General features: G+C 41.8%; 1 protein-coding gene, 1 long non-coding RNA gene and 1 other non-coding gene across 11 annotated transcripts in view; all 3 read right to left on the bottom strand.

The window, feature by feature from the left end:
* The window catches only part of SEMA5B (semaphorin 5B), a 506,649-nt gene that overhangs the window by 193,000 nt on the left and 291,456 nt on the right, over positions 1-22,193 (bottom strand). For all 9 annotated transcript variants that reach the window (XM_072985220.2, XM_072985226.2, XM_072985227.2 and 6 more), the window contains one exon: positions 990-1,089. In XM_072985220.2, coding sequence (XP_072841321.2) covers positions 990-1,089 — 100 coding nt within the window. The remainder of the gene's footprint in view (positions 1-989; positions 1,090-22,193) is intronic.
* LOC140703517 (U1 spliceosomal RNA) lies at positions 8,311-8,472 on the bottom strand. The gene has a single exon (XR_012082867.2). It is a non-coding gene; the product is annotated as a U1 spliceosomal RNA (small nuclear RNA).
* LOC140703000 (uncharacterized) lies at positions 9,337-13,172 on the bottom strand. The gene is made up of 2 exons (XR_012082288.2): positions 12,154-13,172; positions 9,337-12,050 (listed from the first exon to the last, which is right to left on the bottom strand). It is a non-coding gene; the product is annotated as an uncharacterized LOC140703000 (long non-coding RNA).

Genomic DNA, 22,193 nt, shown 5'->3' with positions numbered 1-22,193 from the left:
TATCCACTCCTTCTCTCCCCACTGGTATTCTTGCCTCATGCCCCCCCTGCTTCTTTTTCTTTCTGCTCTTTGCCTCTTCCCTGAATTCTCTCTCTCTCAGTGTGTTCTCTCTGCCCCCCCCCCACGGTTCCCGCCCCCCCCCATTATCAACATGGCAACACATTTTCCATCAAAAGGCTGGAAAATGTCACAGCAAACCATGTGACCAGCATCTCAACTTCCCCAGACTGCCTCTCATGTTGGTGGAGCCACTTAGAGGCCTCTTGAAAAAAAAACACAGATGCTAAGTGTGGTTCCAGTTTCTTCAGGAATACACCAAGCTTTTTTCTAACAGTTAAAACAAAGGATGACAAGGGGGAAAATACAGTGCTACTAACCGAAAATAATAGGGAAAGGGAAGAGAAATGCAAAAGATGAAAAGAGGGAACAAGTGTGTCTGAGAGAAGGCATGTGTGGTTAAGTGCAAATCTATCTTGCGGTAGTGCAGGCTGCAGGATGCCAAACCTACAACCAGAAGCCCAACACGAGTGGTGCCCCTGGACCTTACCTCCAGCATTGAAGCCAAGCTCCCCCAGGGTGCCATGTTAAAGATGCCTTATCCTGACTGTCTGGACTTTTTCTCCATCAATGTGTCGAGTCATTTTTCCTAATTTAGACAGCACTATGCTAGCCTTATTTTTATATATGTGGACAAATCTTAACTGAGAAAAATGTTTATCGCATCTGCGATCCTTAGGAGATGACAGCTTTCTGCTTCATTAACTACTCATTTTGTCACATTATTCCCCCCACCAAAAAAAAATTCAAATTTTCTCTTCTTTAGCATTATTGCTGTGTTTCTCAATTTCTTCTCCATAAATTATAGCTTCCTTTAGGACAAACACTGAGAGTGTTTATAAGCTGGAGAGGCAGTCTTTTTTTGCATTTTGTAACCTGCAAGGAAGGAGCTGAAGAAGCAATCTGGATCCCATTAGGCAACTGCAATTTACCTGGCTCCAACAATGAGTTGATTCCTATTGGCATCAAGAGCAAGCTGAGAGAAGTCCTGTACACCTGGATAAGTGAAATTTGAGACCCAAGGCTTCAGATCTGCAAAGAATATGGGGAAAACAGAGAAACAATGACATTATTTGACAAGGAAGAATTTTTTCCAGGATATTCAAAAGGATACATTTTATACTGAGCACCTGTCAACAGATGAATAGTTAGCAGTCTATTAAAGTACCTTTATATTTATATTGGGCCTGCCAATGTGTAGATTCAACGTCAAATCTCATTTTATAGGCAATGCATATTTCCTACTATTGCAATTTCCCCTCCAGATATGTAACCACTTCAAAGCACAACCAGATGTGCCAACAAAGCCCCTGTTTACGTTCCAATGATCAATCACAAAACAAAAGTAATCTAATTTGCAAAATGCAAAGTGAGACAAGCTTGTGCTAGGGCAATCAAAATATATTTCATCAGGGCAGAGATCTCTGCTTCTAATGATATCCTAACCCTATTGTCCAGTTTGAGCCCGACATCAATTTGGGAGAAGGCTATGGTGTATTCTCATGCACTGTAAACAGTGTATACCAGTTTTATTAAGATTATTATATACAGAGATTTGTGTTGAATTATTGCATGGATTACCACCAGGGTAGGATCCAAATTGTTAACTACAAACTGTGTAACATATTCAGCTGTTTGTATTTCTTTGCATTCAAAAATTAATTTGTGAGGTGGGGGAGCAGACTCTGGAACTGAGATAGATTTTGCAAGAAAAATATGCAGAAATTTACTTCTGCCTCCTCATGCAGACAGACCTTTTTATACAATTTTTTGTAAAAAAAATTATTTCCATAATAATTTTTTAAAGTAGGTATTCTTCCCTGAAAACATAACCTAACAAAACTAGCCTCACTGCATCACAACAGAAGGTGGAAATATTCCATGCTTATTGGCTCACATTTATTGCACTGGCTCCTTCACCGAGAGCTCAGGGCCATTTTTCTTTACTATAACTGCCAGAATCCTTTATAGTCGGCTAAGAAATCCTGGGGGTTGCAGTCCAAAGAGTAACCTTTTAGCCTCTGTGCAGTCGTGACAAGGGAACACAACTTAGTAACCTTTCTCAATAATTCCAACCCCTGTGTTTCTTATGAATCTCTGCTCTGATGAGTAAGACCCATAGTGCATTTCTGGTATGTACTGAATGATTCAAATTAAAAATATACCATGAAGAGATGTAAAAGAGGTCCTGGTTTTTTTTGTTTGTTTGTTTTTGCTATGGCATTTGTTTGACCATTTTTAGTATATATATACTCACTGTTGTCCTGCTGGCCCACATGACCCTCCTGTGCTAGTTCCACAGCAAATGGTATTCAGAGACATTGTGGCTCTGTTGCAGGAAGTAATATACTGAGTCACTTCTACCAACTAGCATGATAGTCCCACAATCATGTCTCAGTTAGCTCTTTCTCCCATATATGAGCCACTGTCATTACTCAGTATTTTCCATAAGCCTCTACCCTCTAAGAGCTGACCCCCAAAATCCAGATGTCGTTTTGCAGCAAATGTCTCAGTTTCAGTTCCTGGTGGTGTCTTGCTCTCTTTTAAAGGATCTATCTTTAAAAAAAAGCAGGGAAAAATTCAGGATAACTCAGGAGGCTGTGCTGAACACATCCTATTGCAGCAAAAATTGCCAGGAGGGTCAATGATGCGCACGCATAGCGGGAGGTATAAAAATGTCATCTGCAGTATTCTCCTTGTTAATGAACCCCTGTCTTCTGTAACACAGCTCTTTGGCTGCAAAGAAATACATCTGAACCTAATCTACAAAATAACATGCTTCTAGCAGGTGAGCTGGATAATACGCACACTCCTCAGATGCCTGGGCATTTATGTTCTCTGATAGGAGGGTCATTTTACAACAATGAACCCTTTTACAGATGCTGGTTTGATGCTCTAATTTTCTCTTGTCATTTCTCACCCACTTGAGTTTTTCCTTCCCTTGACTAAGCCATTATGGTATGGTGGCAAAAAAATATATAAGAGTTCTCCCCCTGCCCCTCCATCAACCACCCTACTTTACAGAGGTCCGGCTATCAGCTCTCTTTTTAAATAGCAAACACAGAAAGAATTACAGGCTAAGAATTATGGGGTGAGAAAGAAACAGGCTTCCCACAATTGTTTTACATGTCTGTCAAGCCCGTGGAATAACAACCAAGTGTCCTGATTTCTGTTTATGGCTGCAGGTGGCAGAGCATATAAAGGAAGCCTTTCTGATTATCAAATTAAAGGCTACAAGACACGTATCTTCACAACAAACTGCAATCCTTTACAGGCATACAGGTATAATGGAGAGACAATTAAACACAACACGGCTCTGCCAGCTAAGATGATGTTACTACTAGTTATCAGAATTAATGCTCAACACCACCCTTGACCTTTCTGGGCCCATACCTTTCTGGGAAAGGAATGAAAATAAAGTGGGAAAAGAAGCAGCAGAGGAAAGACTCCAGGCTTTTTAAATTCTTCATATTAGATCTCATTACCTAGGGTCACAACAATCCCTGAGGGCCTTGCACAGCTTTTATCTGAAAGAATGAGCCTCAGAAACAATATGAAGGCAAGTGCCCTGCTCTGCATTAGGCAGCGTTTGTCCATATGGAGCCAATGTAGGTGAGGGTTTGCCTACATTTGACCTTTCTGGGAGAGCTGACTTAGTTCCCCTCCCCTTCAGAGCCCTCTCTTTAATTCTGGCTAAAAGCCCTCAGAAACCAGACAGTGTTTACATTTGCAAATGTATCTCTATATAAACATCATGAAAAATGAATGCCAGCACCACCACCCCCAAAAGGGTGGAAAAAGACCCCAGCTTTGCCTTGCTGGAAGCAAGGCAGGAAACCCAGAAATGAATAAAGTCAGCAACGATCAAGGGTCCCTTTGTGTTTTGACTTTCCAGCCCATCTGGAGGGGAAAGAAACACATGTCCTATCCTTTCATTTCCCGCTGCTGAATGTTTCACAAGGTGCAAAACTTTTAAGCAACCACACCACAGTGCAATGATCCAGGTTTACAAAAGCCTTCTACAGCCCAGACACACTTCTCTGTAAGAAAATCCAAAGGTTTTCAAATACTTAAAGCTTTGCATAGGACAGGAAAGAGCAATGCAGGGAAAGTAGCATGACCCCGTTCTTCAAGGCTGAGCCATTGTGATGAAGTGTTTCAAGTACTATACTGGTCTAGGACTGGGCAAGCCAAGGTTCCAGTCTCCATCCTCAATGTGAAGCTCACATTGAGGACAGTAACTTATAATTAATAAAGTTTAATTCAAATATTTAAAACCTGCTGCGTTTCTGGAAGCGTTAGGGGAGGGTACAATCAATGAAACAACTTTAAATCAATCTAAAAATAATTCAAGGAATACAAAACAATGCAAAGCAACACAAGGATTAAAATAAAACCTATAGTGTGAAACTTAAAATCAAAATATGATCTTACAAGGTATCACGTGCTTGGGGAGCAATGTTTCAACCTGACACCGAAATGAGAGGGAGGGCATTGCACAATCAGGGTGTTACAGCTGACAAGCCCTCCCCCTATCTCCATACAGTGTGTTGTAAAACATCCTTGCAAAAGCAACAGATGAAGATCTCCCATAGCAGATCTGAATGACTGGACAGGAACCTATATGGAAGTAATCTCCCTCCAAAATTAAGATCCAAAGGTCTTTAAAAGTGAGCAACAACAGCAACATCTTAAACCAAGTCTGGAAATGTACTGTCAGCCAATGTAATTCCTTCAGAATTGATGTAATATCGTTTCTGTTATGATCTTCCAGACATTTAGCTGCCACATTGCACAAGAGCTGCAGTTTCTGAACATCTTCAAGGACATCTCCATGTAGGGGTGCATGGCAATACAGTGGTGCCTCGCAAGACAAATGCCTTGCAGGACAAAAAACTCGCAAGACAAATGGTTTTGGCAATGGGGGGGGGTTGATGACTCGCAAGACAAAAGTTCCTATGGCCATGCTTCGCAAGACAAATGTTTTCCGTTTTTTGTTCCTGCCTCATGTTTCCGGTTTTTTAAATGTTTTTCTATGATCTCAGAAAAGTTAGTTTTTTTACTGAAGTTTTTAAAATCATCTGCACAGTATGTATGGCTTTAAAGAGCACTTAATAAACCCTTTGTAAACCAAATTTGACTTTGTTCTGACTTTTTTTGCCCATAGGAACGCATTAATTAGATTTCAATGCATTCTTATGGAAAAATGCATTTCGCAAAACAAATTTTTCACAAGACATTAACCGTTGAATGAATGAAATTCGTCTTGCAAGGCACCACTGTAATCTAAATAGGAAACTTCTGTGGCAAAATTATCTTTGTTGTAGAATAGTCATAGCTGGTGGAGCCAACGGAAGCCAGTCATAAGTATTTTAAGTTGCTCAGGCCACTTTAAACATCAGTGAGAGAGACCAATCCAGAAGAACTCTGAAATGAGGCACCTGCTCATTCAGGGGGAACTGCAATTCCATTCAGAATAGGTCACTTACTTAATTTTCACATGTGGAAACCACTGATCCACAGTAATAGTAATACTACCTAGCAATCATCAAAATAAATTTGACAGGTGTGCCACCCCTGCGAGGTGGGACAAAGGGTCAAGAATTGACCCAGGGCCCTCCTCCTGGGTGGGAGGGGCTTTAGGTAACATGGGGGTTTGTGAGGCTACCGTGGGTCGATAGGAGGGGTTCATAGACACCGGGGTCCCCTGTGACCAGAGTGCAGTCTCAGGATTGGCTCCCCTGAACTGACCCAGGGGCCCACTAAGGTGGAAAGCCAAAAGGACCTGGACACCAAAACCCCAGTCAACCCCAGAAGCAGTACATGAGTACAGATCATTACAATGCCTGAAAGAACCTGAAAGATGGCATATTATGGAAGCTCCCTTTTATAGAGAGAAATCTTCTGAAACACCGGTATGTAATCATTTGTGGAAGGGTGGCGCCAAAGGGTTGCTATATATGATTACTCTGTGTATGTGTTTGTTAAAACCCCTCTTTGATTTTTCAGGAACCATCCCATTTACAAGTAAGTAGAACTCCCCTGAAAAAAGGCAAGGCCATGAGATCTATTGTAAGGGCAAGCCTTTATGGAATTCTGAAACACTATCTGACTGGCTATATAAAAGAAGCGTGTGAGAGTTGCCGCCTACAAATATCTGGTCAACAGGGCCACGTCTGTCTGTCCTGGAATGCACACAGCCTTTCAAGAATGTTGCGAATGTTATATGGAAAAAATCTGTTTTAAGACTGCTTTTTATGTTCTTACATAGGTTGCTTACCAGCATCATGCTGTCTACATCACTAGGAGAACTGTGGATCATACAGTGGTGCCCCACTAGACGATGACCCCGCAAAACGACGAATCCCCATGACGATGACTTTTTTGCGATCGCCACTGCGCTTTGCTAAATAGTCTTTCCTATGGACGATTTTCGCTGGACGATGTTTCAGTCTATGCTTCGCAAGACGGTGTTTTTTTTTTCCGGGACCTATGCTTTGCAAGAAGACAATTTTTACAACTGATCGGTGGCTTTGCAAAATGGCTTCCCTATGGGCGATCTTCACAAAATGTGTGTTTTCAGGACCTATGCTTAGCAAGACAGCCATTTTTACAGCTGATCGGCGCATCGCAAAATGGCTTCCGTATGGGCGATTTTTGCAAAACGACGACTATTTTCCCCATTGGAACGCATTAAACGGATTTCAATGCATTCCAATGGGGAAACGCTTTTCGCAAGACGATATTTTCCATAAACAGCGATTTCAATGGAACGGATTAACATCATCTTGCAGGGCACCACTGTATGTCTGAGCTTTATAAAAATGTAACAAATTCTAATAATATTTTTTAAGTTAATTAAGAAAATCAGATCAGAGATTTCTAGAGACTGTGTTAACCAGGCTTAAAGGTTATCATTATAAAACTTTTCTCTGTCAAGCCTATAAAACTTGAATAAAAACAAAATTGTATTTGCAAAGGCTTTCACGCCCAGGATCTAATGGTTGTTGTGGGTTTTTCGGGCTCTTTGGCCATGTTCTGAAGAGTGCTGTCCTCTGAAGATGCAGGACACAGAGACTGGTGAAACATTAGGAAGAACAACCTTCAGAACACGGCCAAAGAGCCCAAAAAACCCACAACAACCAAAAATAATACTTTTGAAAGGCGGCAATTTATGATATTTCATTGTATCTGGTTCCACACTGCTGCTACATAGAGCCTGGGCCTATATTTATAAAAGGCCTCTGTATCCACCTTAAGCAGGCTTCAACAGTTCCCAAAAGCTTTTCCTGCTTAAAAATATAGCAGCCTCAGAAAAAGCCCATTAAAGATTATTAACACACACCCCAAGCAGTTGTTATTCAGAAATATTCTTAGAGGTCCTGCATTTGGGTAAATTTATTGGTTTTCAAAGGCAGATTCATTACTATGATTTTACCAGCCTTTACCCCTATGTCAGCAAAACTAAAGAGTATCCTCTGGGTCACCTCGAAATCATTTCTGAGAACTTTGAACCTGTGTCTGCATACTTTAGTTTTGTAAAAGCTAAAGTCTATCCACCAAGAGGCCTCTTTTCCCCAGTGCTACCCTCCAGGGTCGGCGGAAAACTCGTGTTTGCTCTGTGTGCCGCTTGTGCAGAAGGGCCATCAGCTAGACCTGTGTCAGCATTCTGATGAGGACAGAGCCTTGCTGGGGACATGGTGTACTATTGAGCTGAATGTAGCCATAGAGAAGGGCTACAGAGTTCTAAAATTTTATGAAGTGAGTCATTTTGAAAACAGACAAGTAGGCCTGTTTTCAGAATACAGTGGTGCCTTGCAAGACGATTTTAATTCGTTCCGTTAATCGCTGTCTTGCAAAAACATCGTCTTGTGAAACCCAGTTCCCCATTGGAATGCATTAAAATCTATTTAATGCGTTCCAATTGGGGAAAAAAATCACTGTCTTGCAAAAATTGTCCATAGAAGACATCGTCTTGCAAAAAACAGTTCCCCATACCATATTGGGAAAAAACAATCCCCTCACCTGCACTGCCTTTGGAAATTCAATGGGTCTCAGATGGCCTTCCCTCTCTTTCTCTCTCCAGCAACAAAGAAAGAGGATGAAAGGAGTCAAAGCAGCCCCCTTGCCCCATTCCTTTACCACTGGGGAGAAAAAGAGGAAGAATGCAATATAAGACATCACCAGGACTTGCTGCCATTGCAATAGGTCCTGATGAGGAGAAAGAGAGATGAAAAGGAATCTAGAAAAACCAGGGAAATCACAAGTGCAATCTCCCATTAACACAAGTTATGCAGTAGAGTTCCCCATACTTGGGGAAATCACAGGGATCAGCAGCACACCCAATGTGCAATGGATGAGTCTCCCCTGGGAAAACACTTTTATGACATGGTATTTCCCCAGCAAGGTATGAGTTGGAATGGTCCTTGCACCTCATACCCCCTTCTGTCCCCTGACCCCCCAAGGCATGGTGACCCCCTGGCTGCACCTCCCACTCAGTACAGGGCTGCACAGCCCCAGTCCTGCCAGAGGCCAGGAGAGCTCCTCAGTGTTTTGGGGTGCCCTGTGGGACCCCCATCAGGGGCTAGGTGTTCCTCCCACAATACTCTAGTGTAGAGGTATTAGCATAATGTATTAGCATATGCTAATACCTGTGCACTAGAGGATTGTGGGAGGAACACCTAGCCCCATCTTGCAAAATCCTCATCTTGCGAAAATCGCCCATAGAAAAACCGTTTTGCAAAGCATGGACCCAGCTGTCAAAATCGCTATCTCGCGAAAAACTGTCCCTAAAAAAAAGTTTCGCGAAGCCCGGGTCCAGCTGTCAAAATCGTTGTCTTGTGAAAAACCATCCAGAAAAAATAACCGTCTTGCGGAGCACGGACCGAAACATCGTCTAGCAAAAATCACCCATAGGGAAAACCATTTTGCGAAGCGCTATAGTGATCACAAAAACCCAACGTTTTGCGAATTAACCATTTTGCAAGGTAGTCTAGCGAGGCACCACTGTAGCACGTTGTGCAATGGGCCCATCAGATCCCATTTCTGACTGGCTTCGGTGTGTTGTGCTCTGGTTCTAAAGCCCCAATTTCCAGCACCGGCTCCTGTGGTGGTTTGCTCCATGGGTAGATGGCCATCTCTATAAAAACCACCCACCACAAACTGGGTGCTCAAGCTGTCAGCGCCATGAAATCCGGGGAGGCCGCGTGCCTGTGCATTATAGTAAGCTCTATATTGACATCTCCAAAGTCTTTTAACACAACCATTTGAACATTCTTCTTTTCTTTTCCTACGCACAACCTCTTCTGGGGCGAATATGCAACCTCACAACAAAGTGAATGCCACGTCTTGGTTCTGAACTGTCTTTATTTCAATGGTGATCATGTTAATGTGGTTCTTACTCACCAATATGTAATGTGGCTTGTCATAGGTAATTATAACACATTTTCAGGTTTATCCCCTGACGAGGATATAGCGTAACAGAGATACATAGTGGTTGCCCATGATTTGGTGCTCTATGATATCTGTATAGACGTACAAAGAGCTGAAACCTCCGGCAAGGTCTGCAGCATGAGGTATTTTTCTGAAGGGTTCATCCAGAGGGGCCCCCAAAATGTGGGCTAACTCAGCACCACCTGAAAAGAAGTAACTTTCAGGGCTTGTGAATCTAACTTTTCCCATGACTGGGTCATAGGTCAGCCACGCCTGTTTCAGATCTATAGCTTGTTTTATAGCATCATTCATGTTGTTCAGAAGATCAGGAATGTCCTTGCAATAGCCCCTGTGTAACTGAAAGGCCCATTTATTTGTACCCTTAGAAATGGAAAATGGGGCATTTTTAAGGACTGTTGTCATGAGTGCATCTGAAGACCTGGAACCAGAAGGGTTAACTGAGGCTGAGGAGAATGCTGAGCAATCAGAAACACCTGAACCGCCTCCATATTCTCCTTCCCCAGCAGACAAGCTTCGGGCCAAGCTTTGGGGAAGACTTATGGTAAAAAGGTCAGAGGATCACTCAAAGGCTGTCCACAGAAACATCCGTTCAACTAGCCCTGAGTATTGACAGGATGAAAAGGTTTCCAGCAGCTCAAGGGGCTGTTTTACTATAAAAACAGCTCCTAGTCAGCTAGAATTTCTTGGAAGCAACAAGTCAAAACCTCTGACTTGCATCCACGCTCCTATAACCTTGAACCGTGTTTCCTGAACTCTGGACTCGGACTTTGGACTATTTTGTGTGTTTGACCTTGGACTCTGACTTTGGACTACGTTGTGTGTTTGACTCTAGACTCTGACCTTGGACTACGTTCTGTGAGTTGGTTTGGTAATTGGATATCGGCTTTGCATTCATGGTATTCCTGACTTTGGACTGGCTTATTGGACCTCGGCTGTTGTAATCCCCGGGAACGTGACAACTGTGTACCAGCTCCAAGGATACTGTGTCTCGGCTAGGCTGACTTCCCAAATCCCGTTCAAATCTAAGGGCCAGGGTAGCATTGTTGTAAAGCTGGCATTTGTATTTTGAGGAAAGACTTTCTTACAGGTGTTACTGGGGAGTGTGATGTAAAAAACATGATTGCCCATTTTGCTTCTCTGTCCTGTATGACCTCAGAAACTTCAGAGGCAGACACCCAGCTGTTCAACTTGCTAGGCCAACCTAACTATTTCACTAAGTGAAGTTTTCTTGTGCCCCTGCCTTTTGTGTCCAAAATCTTTTCAATTCTGTACAATCTGTCTTCCTGGTCATTGATGTTCTGTAGTTCTTCAGAATAGAAAGTCCCAACTATGCCTCCCCATCATAATCCATTAACTGGTATACAGGACTCTCTGCGCCTTTGATAACCCGATCCACTATAAACATTTCAGTAGTGAAATTCTGTTCATAGCCCTTATCAAATACCCCTTTCATTTTAGAAACCCTTATAGAGTCACCTTTTCTGAGTTTTGGAACCTTTTTTTTGTTTCAGCAGAGGCCCCATGGACCCTTTTCCAGATGGCCAGAGCAGTGTAATGATTCACATCTACAGGTCCACATTTAATAGTTCTATGAATACTGTGGTTATAACTTTTAAGGACCTGTGGTAATACATCCACATACCTGTAGGTATTATTAGCTGTCAAATACTGTACTTCTACGATTTTGTTTTTAATGTTCTGTTAAACCTCTTCACCCCCCCTGTGCTTTGACCTCATTATTGGTGACAAAATGTTGTATTCCACATTTCTTGAATAAGCTGCTTACAGGCCTGTTTAGAAATTCACCGCCATGGTACATCTGTATTTTGTCAGGTTTTCTTCCATCTTGTTTGAAAATAGCATCAAAAGCTTTGGTCACTTCTTTACCTGTTTTGCCTTTGAGAACTTTTGCCCAGCTGTGCATAGAAAGGATGTTGATGCATACCAGGATATACTTGTAACCCTTTTTGTACCGAGCAAATTGTTACATATCAATCAAATCTGCCTGCCATTGAGTATCTACTTTGGAAAGAGTGGTCTTATTTCTTTTAAAATGAGCTCTAGCCGGTCTATGCAGTGTATAGGCATCCTGATCAGAAAGCCATTGAGAAACATCTCCTACCTTCAATATTTTGATCTGATTTTTGGCTTCCCTAAATAGACACTTCAGACTACCAAAACACCCCACTGATGAGGGTGTGTAATAGATATTGTGTAGTATTTTTCCCTGTGCAGCTATCTCACCCATTAACACAAATATGAGCAAGGTATGGTACAATAAACGCTCATTGTTAAAAGATAGTATACTACAAGGGTATTGTAAAGCAAACATCTAAGCCTCAGGGGTACTAGAAACACATGCAATACAGGATAGATTTACAGGCTATATATTCATGCAGGGCAGTTTCTCATCCTCAGCAGCCCGAGCCTTCTCCGTTGGGTGAAAATGAAACATTGTCTGCTGATTTCAGGTCACTTCTGTTTGGCCCATGTCCACAATCGCACTCAAGCTCATATTCTTCACCATTTCGAGCCTTCACCTGTGGGTGAGAATGAAACAACCCTTTAGCAAGATTTTTTTAAAAAAAGACCTTAAAACCCCTAACATACCCCATAACTATAGCTTTTAGAAAATGCTCTTACCTGGCTGACTTGATGCTCTGCATCAATCTCAAAGCCTTCATCTGAAACCTCTTCCACCATCAGATCCTCAGGGCCGTCGGCATCTGCAGCAAATCCTGGTTTTGACAGCACACAGCCATCCACGTCCTCTGCTGGTTTCAGGGCATCACCGGTTGGCTTCTGTAAAGCTCTTTTTGACCATTGCCCACAATCGCACTCAAGCCCATCCTCCTCCTCATCACCCTACATCAGGGTGCAGGCCAGCTTTCTTGTGTTTTTCGGCTTCTACTTTGGCTTTGCGGTAAATATGAATATGTCTTCTGCAGACCTGCATTTTTTTCTTATTCTGGGTCTTCAGGCAGCATCCCCCTGAGACTTGCAGGGGATCCTAAGGGGCACAGGGGCTGGGAAAACTCAGAGGACCCTGGTAGTAACCTTGGGGGGTGTAAGTACCTTTTGACTTTCACCGGGGCCTTTTGGTTTGTCCCGGGAAGCTGGCTTTCCTTGTCCTCCATATTCTCCAAGCCGCACCGGTCTCTGCAAAGAGCGGTAAGCATGCACAGAAGGCCCCAAAATCACCACTGTGGTGTTTCAGCCCCAGGCAGCCTAAGGGCATGCCAAAGCATGCTCTATGCCCACCCCTTTTCTAGCCAAACCCCTTCAGCCTCTCCCCATTGGCCTATAGGGCCACAGGGGTGACATGTCACTTCAGGGAGCCAATCCTGAGACCGCACTCTGGTCACAGGGGACCCCAGTGTCTATGAACCCCTCCTATCGGCCCACGGTGGCCTCACCAACCCCCATGTCACCTAAAGCCCCACCCACCCAGAAGGAAGGCCCTGGGTCAATTCTTGACCCTTTGTCTCACTTCGCAGGGGTAGCACACCTGTCCAAACTTATTTTGATTAATGCTCACAGTCTCTCTCTTAAAAGAATTCAACTTCATTTTTTTTTCTGAGCATGACCTACAACACAGGGTTGTTGTGAAGAAAATCAGAGGAAAGGGAGGAATCATGTGCCCTGAGGTCCTTCAGAGAAAGCTGAGATAGAAACATGACAAATAAATAAATACATACATACATAAATACATAAATAAATACATAAATAAATAAATGCAAATCTTTGCATTTAGGAAGGTCTAAAGCAGGGGTGTCCAACCTTTCACCTTCCCTGGGCCACATTAGAAGATGAAAATTTGGTTTGGGCTGCATGGGGGGGCAGCCCTACCCGTCCTCCTCAGCCCCACTCCAAGCACGCTTACCGGCAGCTGCGATCTCAGACAGCAGAGGCTGCCAGCTTCAACTCCGGTGGCTTTATGGGGCCAGGAGGGGGTCCACCTATTGACGGGGACGGCACAATGCAGTCACGCAGCCCCCTGTCCCCTCCCCTCCCACTCCTTCCTTCCTTCCCTCCCGCCCCCTCTACTGTTGTGACATGTCCCGGCCACATTCCAGCCGCAAGCGGCGGCAGTGTAACTTGAAACTTTGGAATTTCTTTAAAAATAAAAAATTGCACTGGGCCGCATTATGAGCTGACCTGGGCCACATGCGGCCCTCGGGCCGCAGGTTGTGCAAGCCTGGTCTAAAGTTTTTGTCTAGAATGTTTACATTTCCAAATATGTTTTATAGCAATGAGAAACCATGAGGTTTTTCCTGACAGTGAACCATGAAGTGGCTGCTCAATAAATCTAATAAATGACAGAGCTCCTGCACTGACTGAAGAACCAGCTTCAGGTTAAATGCAAAGGGAGGAAAAGTTAAGTGGGGCATGCAAGTTATTCTTAGCATTCAGCCTCTTCCTTTTACATCCTGCACTTTGGTGGATTGACGAATTGATAGAAAATAAGAGTTGCTTTTAAAAAAATGAAACTGTGCATTGCTTAGGCCTCAGGGAAAGTGCTCAGTCACCCCTCTTCATAGTGCTGTTACTCTCCTTCGAAATGTTACTGTTTTTCTGTTTTAAAAAACATGGAAAAAATTAGGCTCTCTTTTTTTCCCCACTGGGCCAGAAAATATAATCAGAAATTGCCCATGGCTATTTACAGGTACAATGAACTGGGGAAAAATGTATTTACTTAGATAACACATAGTCAAAATCAGTCTAAGAGAGGATATAGGAAATCTCACCATGTGAAATATGTATAGTAAGTATATGCCAAGCTATTTTGCCTTGGCTTAAAATGTTCTTCCGGCTAACTAGAATATGTTATTGTTAATTCACACAACCATGTTGTATTCATCACCAAGTGCTATGGAGATGTACTGTTAGCCTTACCATCGAACAAAGACTACGTGGCTAAGTACTCAATAAGAGCAGTTATCTTCTGAACCATTATGCTAGGTGTAATGCACCTTTGTGATCTCTGAAGGATTTCTGTGCAAACTAGCCTTTATTCCAGTTTCTCCAAACTGTCTCATGGAGTGGGGGTAAGAATGGGATAGCCATTATTTTCCTGCTCTTGCTTTTAATGGAGCAAGATTAATGAAGCAACTGGTTTGGACTCTTGACAGCCAGCTGGCCTGACGAAATTTGAAGAGTGGTCCTCTTATCCACAAATAATGATGTGCATCAACCTGCATATCAAAATCCTCAGAACTCCTGAATCTGAGATGGAGCCCTTTAGGAATGTTTCATGTCAGCTTCAGGAAAGGCACTAAGAACATCCTGTTCAGCCTTGGAAGGGATAAGCTTTCTTAGAAGAGGGATTCAGTTTAAGCACTGGTTCTAGAGTTCATAAACTATTTTTGATTATGAAATCTGAGAGATGATGCAACAACGAGAAGCACTAACCAAATGCAGAGTACTTTTCTTGACACCCTGAACAGCAGGGCAGGGTGGGTTTACACAAATATTTGCATACATATAAGGATTCCCAGATGTCTACAGATGTTAAGAAAAATTCTTATGGACATGTCACTATTTCAGTCTCAGCCTGCAATTAAATGCAGGGAGTTAATATGAGAGCACAAGAATTCACTCAGACGTTCCAACAAGCTACCCTCATTGCCTTCATTTAAAATTAAATAAAGAGAGGTGGGAAAAGGATTATAAACACAAGTGTCCATAGAAGACAAACATTCAGAACCCCATAGTTTTACATTTATAGGCTCTGAAGCATACGTTAAACTTGGAGTAGGTTCTAAATGTGAAAGAAGGAGGACATGAGGTATAAGAAGCGGAGTCCAAAGGATGCTTTACAGAGATGAGGCCTTTATCATAAAATTCCCATGCTTTATTTGTGGACTATTACACGTGGATCATATGCCCCTTTCAATTTGTAAATCTCCTCTGTTTCCACATCACCCCTTCCCTCTGTTTTCCTACTATAAATAAAACTACTGTTAAAAGAGAGAGAGGTGGAATTACTATAACACCTTTCGATTTATGACTGTCTGGGAATACCCTAGATTTTCAGGAGTCTAAGAGAACACTTCTACACAATTAAGGCTGGAGTACAAAATGCACCTGCTCCTTGAGATGGTAGATCTCTCAGTAATGCATACCTCAATTATGCTTCCTTTGGATTACTATAGGGCACTTTAATAATCCAAAGACGAAGTTAAATTATATGAGTGAATGTAAATGATTTCACAACTTCTTTCAGATCCCTCAAAAATTCTTAAAAAAAAACATAAGGAGATGCTTTATATGAGGTCAGAGTATTTTCTCCTATATGATTAAGTCAACAGAAAGTGTGCTTAGGACTGCAGTCCAAAATGCTTCTCTGTTTTTAGTAAAAAGCAAAGCGAGCCTTCAGTTAATTGTTCACATGACATGTCAACAGCACTGAAAACATATACAGTGGTGCCCCGCATAGCGCCGTTAATCCATTCCGGATTAATCATCGCTATGCAGAAACATCGCTAAACGGATCAAAAAACCCCATAGGAACGCATTAAACTTAGTTTAATGCGTTCCTATGGGGCCCTAAACTCACCGTTCAGCGATGTTCCTCCATAGCGCCGCCATTTTTGCGCCCTCAGTAAGCGAGGGCAGGGTGCGAAAACACTTGCGGCAGCCATTCTGGGCGGCCGGCGGTCATTTTGGAACCGCCGATCAGCTGTTCTGTAAACATTGCAATGTGAAGATCGGTAACTGAAACGCTTACCGATCATCGCAATGCGAGTTCTTCCCTATCTAAACATCGCAATGCAGATTCATCGTTAAACTGTGCGCTCGTTAAGCGAGGCACCACTGTAATCTATGAGCTGTCAGTAGATACTATAATTCCTCCCATCTGAGATGGGGGCATAATGCTGAAAAGGGTAATAAAAACAATAAGAACAACTTGAAAGACATGCCAGGAAAAGTCAAAAGGAAAGTATCTCTGAGGGTACAAATCCAGAGAACTGCCAGCACCTCCTGCAACCCCTTTAATTAGCCTTCAGGCTGGAGATTTATATCCAAGAACATTGTCATAAAATAAAGCTGATTCAACAATAAACACTTCAGTAATAAAAGAAAACATATTATCCTGCTGGGTGCCTGCCAGACCCAGTGGGCATAAATAAATCTTCATCTTGCAAATACCCCAACCGTTACTTGACTCTTGGAAGAGTCACAACACCTTTCCCATCTCAGGGTGTGTATACATGTGTGTGCATGTGTGCATGTAAAAAACAATTTAGGTGTCATAAAAAGGTGCCTACATTTCTGGATCTTGATTGTTCCCAGAACAATAAAAATATTGTTCCTCTCCTATGTTCCAAACAGCCACCTTCAGATCTCAGCCAAATTATCAATTTGTCTATTTGCTTTGATGCTGAAGGAAGGGTTTTAGAAAAAGCTACTACTGGGGTTTTTATTTGTTTGTGTAAATTGCAAAACAAGTCAAAACAATATTATCATAATAATTGGAGCAGCAGGAGAAGACAGAATACACAGATAACTGATATTTAAAGCCATGGAGAATAGGAATTGTTTTTAAAAATTGCTTGTGGACTAATAAACAGCAAGATGCTTTCCCTGGGGATGAAATTCCATAGATGGGAATGGAACTCCAGCCCCCAAATCTTTCTCTCTGATCTTCACTCAACTTACCTCAGGCAGTGGGACACCCTGCATAGCATACCAGGGGGATGTAGATATCGACACATAAATAAAATATTTGGATCCCAAGTCATGTAGAATTTTATCAGAGGGCACCAGTAGGCTCAAAAATGGACAAGCAAGCCACAAGAGATATTTCTGCACTGGCAGGATATATTCTCATTGAATGCCCCAGGTTCTAATGTACTTTCTGTTTTCTCCTGTCTCCTGCCAAAGATAGCCCATCCCACTCAATTTCTAGTCCACATCCAGTTGGGTAGCCATTCCTCGGCTATCACCAATTGTTTGCTTCAATTTGAAGGACTTGAATAATTTCCTGAAAGTTTATATTGCTCTCAAAGGCTTTCATGGCCGGGATCCGATGGTTGTTGTAGGTTTTTTGGGCTGTTTGGCCTTGTTCTGAAGGTTTTTCTTCCTAGCATTTCGCCAGTTTCGCTGGACATGAAATTTTATTTCAAAACACAGAAGTACTGAACAACACCAGCAATCATTATGTTAGACTGCACAGGGAAGCCACTGAAATCCACAAACACCAGCAGAACTTCAATAAAAAGAAGAAAGTCTAAAACGCAACAAAGCCTGGCTCCCAGCACTGAAAAATTCAGCCTGCAAAAGGTCAATGAACTTTACCCAGCCACAAGGACCAGTGATCACTGCACACAAAAGACCAGCTAACAGCACCCATCAATCACATTGACAGATCATCTCTGCCCCTTATCACAACAATACACCCACAACAAAAAACATGCTGATCACCATAATCACCCAATCTCCTGAATAGGACAAAAAGCTGATCCCACAGCTATAAATACTCAACTATCCCACAAAACTGCACCAGAGCACAGAGTTCTGACTCCTGTCCTCTGAAGAAGCCGGCCACAGAGACTGGCGAAACGTTAGGAAGAAAAAACTTCAGAACACGGCCAAACAGCCCAAAAAACTTACAAAAACCATTTGTCTTGCTCACTGTCACACCACTTTAAGGATTTTAAAGTCTTGAGACTTGTGTAGAGAAAATTGTGATGCCTTTCAGTGTAGCTGACAAACCACACATACTTTCAATGAACGCCTGAGTATCTTCTTAATTTTATTAATTCAGTGCATGACCCTGATAAACAGATGCTACATCATACTACACATTTTTGGGTAGCTGTTAAATAACTCAGTAGTGTGATACCGATGGGTCACAATCAAGGCCTTCTGAAAAGCATTGCCAGCAGCTCAGTTCAGAACATATTTTTAGAAGACACATCATATTCCTTATTATATTGAGACTTCAATAAAGATTCACACTTGGATTTGGTTGTGAGGTGGACTTTGAAAAGTAAACACACATTATCCAGCCATGATGAAAATGGCACACAGGGGAGTAAAATAACCCTGCAGAGAGATTTAATCAGAAACTACAGCACTTTAGAAACACTCTGTTTATTTACAGAACTTTCCAAGAAAGAAGTCTGTGAAGATTTCAAAGTTTAAGATCAACACACCAAGACATCTATATGGCCAAGTGCCACAGAACACACAGAGATGACATTACTACCATTCCCCCCTCCAGTGTCTGAAGGCTCCTCCCCCCAAGCGTTCTGCTGCCATCACTTCTCGCCAGTCCAATTGTACTATACCATCCAATAAGCCTCAGGTTACTGCCCCATTAGCTCTAGAAACTCACACCCAGAGTTTCTTTCAACCTTAGATGCTAGAAGTAACTCTGGAATGTTATATGCAGAAAGTCATACACACGGTTTTGATTTATGTACTTTCAAAATTAACAATACCATGGTGACACATGGTCTCCAAAATTAGTATTTATTTGTATATATTTAAAATACTTTACCCCACCTTTCCCCTTAGAAAAGGACCTAAGGTGGCTTACGGTACATAATTGAAAGGCAATATTTAAGAACAAAACAATGAGTATACAAAGGTGGTGTGCATCATTAAAAGGCAAATTTAAAGCTGAAAACACTAAGTACAGAAATATTTAAAAGGGGAAAAAAAACAAATATCACTCTGAGAAATAGGAAACACAAGCAGTCAAAACAGAGTCAAAGCAGTAATGAATAATAGCCCATTTAAAAAGATCATGCAGCCAGTCACTGAGGAAAGCTCGCCTGAGGAGAAAGGTCTTCACCTGCTAGCAGAAGGACAACAAAGATGGAGCCATCCTAGCTTCCTGTGGTTAGAGTCTGGCTGTGCATTTCACATTACCTATAGTATGGATAGCTCGGTGGTTCTGGCACCTGGCTGCAAAGCTAGAGGTTGGGAGTTGGATTCCCCACTGTGCCTCAGTAGAAAAGCTAGGCGGTGTAGCCTTGGGTGAGCTGGACAGTCTCAGGGCACCTCCGGAAGAAGGGAATGGTAAACCACTTCTGAGTACACTCTACCTGGAAAACCCTGAAAATTGTTGCCATAAGTCAGAATTGACTTGACAGCACATGAGCATTATTACTGTAGTATCCAAACACTTTCAGAGGGCAACCATATACTGCATATAGCGCATTGAAAGCATCTTTCAAGTTTTACAAAATGGTTTTGCATAACACAGATCCTTAATTATTAGTCTTTCAAAATATGTATGCCCACCTGGCTGTGCTTAAATATTAATGGATTTTGCCCTAACACTAACAAACGAAAGTCCATATCAGAATATATATACAACCTATGTTCTATATTTAAAACATAATGATGTTATCAGGAAACAAATCATTCAATGTTTTGTCCTAATATACGTAAACATGGTCTTCAACTGCACAGTAAACCTAAATTTTATTGACAATTTGCAGTGCTGTCCACCCTGCCTCAATTACTCACAGCCTGCTCTCCCACAAGCACATTCCTCCTCAACATTAACAGCCTTATTCTCCCGTTCTAGATGCTTTTCTGTTTGGACCCCTGTGATTTTTCCACAGTTGGAGATTGCCCTTATATAGCCTCAGTTCTTTGAAATGATCTCTTTCACTCTCTATGAGACACATTGAATCACTTCCTTTCTTTAATTTACACCATAAAATCTTCCTTTTCTTTCCCACTTGTGAGTGATTCTCTGTATGCGAAGAATTTTGTGAATGAAGGGCAGTTTTCCCAGATCACTCCTTTATCTCAGAAGCCTTTCTGGCTCAGCACACAGAATTATTTTTATCAGTTCTCATCATAGTTTATGCTAAGTGTCTTAAAAACATGAAGACTGGTAGGCAGCAAAGAAACACAGTTATTACCACTACTAATACATCTATTATTTGAATTTTAATTCTGAAATAGGGTTTTTTCTCCTTTCTTTTTCAAAGTATTGCCAGGAGGGGAGAAAACCTCAGTTATCATCTTCAAATGACACAGTTAGCATGTTATTTATGGTAATTTCCCAACAAATATTAAATCAGCTCTACAGAAAAAGAAATAATCAACATCCTTTTCTTGTATTTCATTTTCACATTAAAAACCTTCCATGTTGTTTTGTTAATGTATAGTTAGTTAGGCATAAGAAATCCACAATAAAACGCCTCTGAATTTCTTTCAGACACTGTCAAGAGCCGGCCAACTATGGCTGCTGACTGTCACTAAGCACTCTTGGCAGTATTTTAGTGAAAATTCCCACTTTCCTTATGGAGTTTCCAGACTGGTTAAAGGACAATCTAACCTGGCAAGGGCTCTCCTCCAACACATGCCCACAGAAAGAGCAATATTCAATCTTGCAGCCCATGGGTATTTCCATTTTACTTCTGCAAGGTAACTCTGTAAGGAAAGGATCTACCAAGGGTCTCGTCTACTACACTACAACAGTCAAACTGCTGACTGGGGCAGGTCACAGGGACCACATAACTGTTACAGCAGCTCTGCTGGCTTCTGATTCATTTCCAGGCTGAATTCAAGGAGTCTAATCTATAAAGTCTTACATCGCTTGGCCCCAAATTATCTCAAAAGCTGTCTCTCCCTTTATGGGTCTGCTTGAGAGTTAAGATCACCAGGAGAGGCCTTTATCTCAGTTCCACCGCCTTCACATGTACATTTGGTGGGGATACAGGAGAGGGCCTTCTCTGTTGCTGCTCCCAGATTTTGGAATTCCCTCCCACAGGAGGCCAGGCTGGCCCCATCTTTGCAGTCCTCCTGTAATAAGACAATAAGACCTTTCTCTTCAGGTAAGCTATCCCTGAGTGACTGTCTGCCTGAGTGGTTTTTTTAAAAATAGATTGTTTTACCTTATTCCCTGCATGGGTTTTGATGTTGCTTATGTTTTATTTTTGTATGACATTTGTTTGATTCTATTTAGTATTTGTATACTCACTGCTGTTAGCTTTTATATCACTTTTTAATGATGTAAGCTGTCTTGGGTCCTTTTAAGGAGAAAGGCAGAGCAAAATATTCTTAAAAATGTATGTAGGAAATCTACCACTGTACTCTGCCAAACTAATTGCCCCCATCTCTTTTGGTCTTGAGCAACAGATGGCAAAAATCACATATTCCCTCTTATGTCAAATAGGATCTGCTTATAACATTCACTGTAGAATAGATGCATTATAGATTCATCCATCATTCTGAAAATTTTCTCAATATTACAAATGGTATAATCCTTACTGGCAAGTTTAGAACTGAAGAACAGCCAATATACAAGAATATGAGGTTGAGGGTATGAGTAGGGGCAGAGGAAATATCTGTAAGATAATCTCTTCTTCTTCCCATAATATGCTCTGAAGGAACAAAAGAGCCACTTTAGCCAATTAATTATCTAGCCTTCAGCCAATTATTAAATTCAAGAATTAACTTAAAAATGAGATATTAAATTTGAAAGCGGAAGTGATGTTCATTCACTTCCTTCAATTTTATGCTTCCATATGATACTCCCTCATCTATAGAGTGAACACACTCCCTCACTAGCATCAAGATAAGCTCCTTTTACTTTTCCCAGTAAGCCATTCCAGAACAAAAATATCCCTCGTGTCCCCATTTTCAATCCCTTACTCCTTTCCCATGCCTGTGCATCTACATATATTGCTATTTCTCAAATCAGATGATAT

Source organism: Pogona vitticeps, chromosome 1 (assembly GCF_051106095.1).
Source record: "Pogona vitticeps strain Pit_001003342236 chromosome 1, PviZW2.1, whole genome shotgun sequence".
Classification (NCBI taxonomy): domain Eukaryota; kingdom Metazoa; phylum Chordata; class Lepidosauria; order Squamata; family Agamidae; genus Pogona; species Pogona vitticeps.
This window is presented reverse-complemented; position numbering and strand designations above follow the sequence as displayed.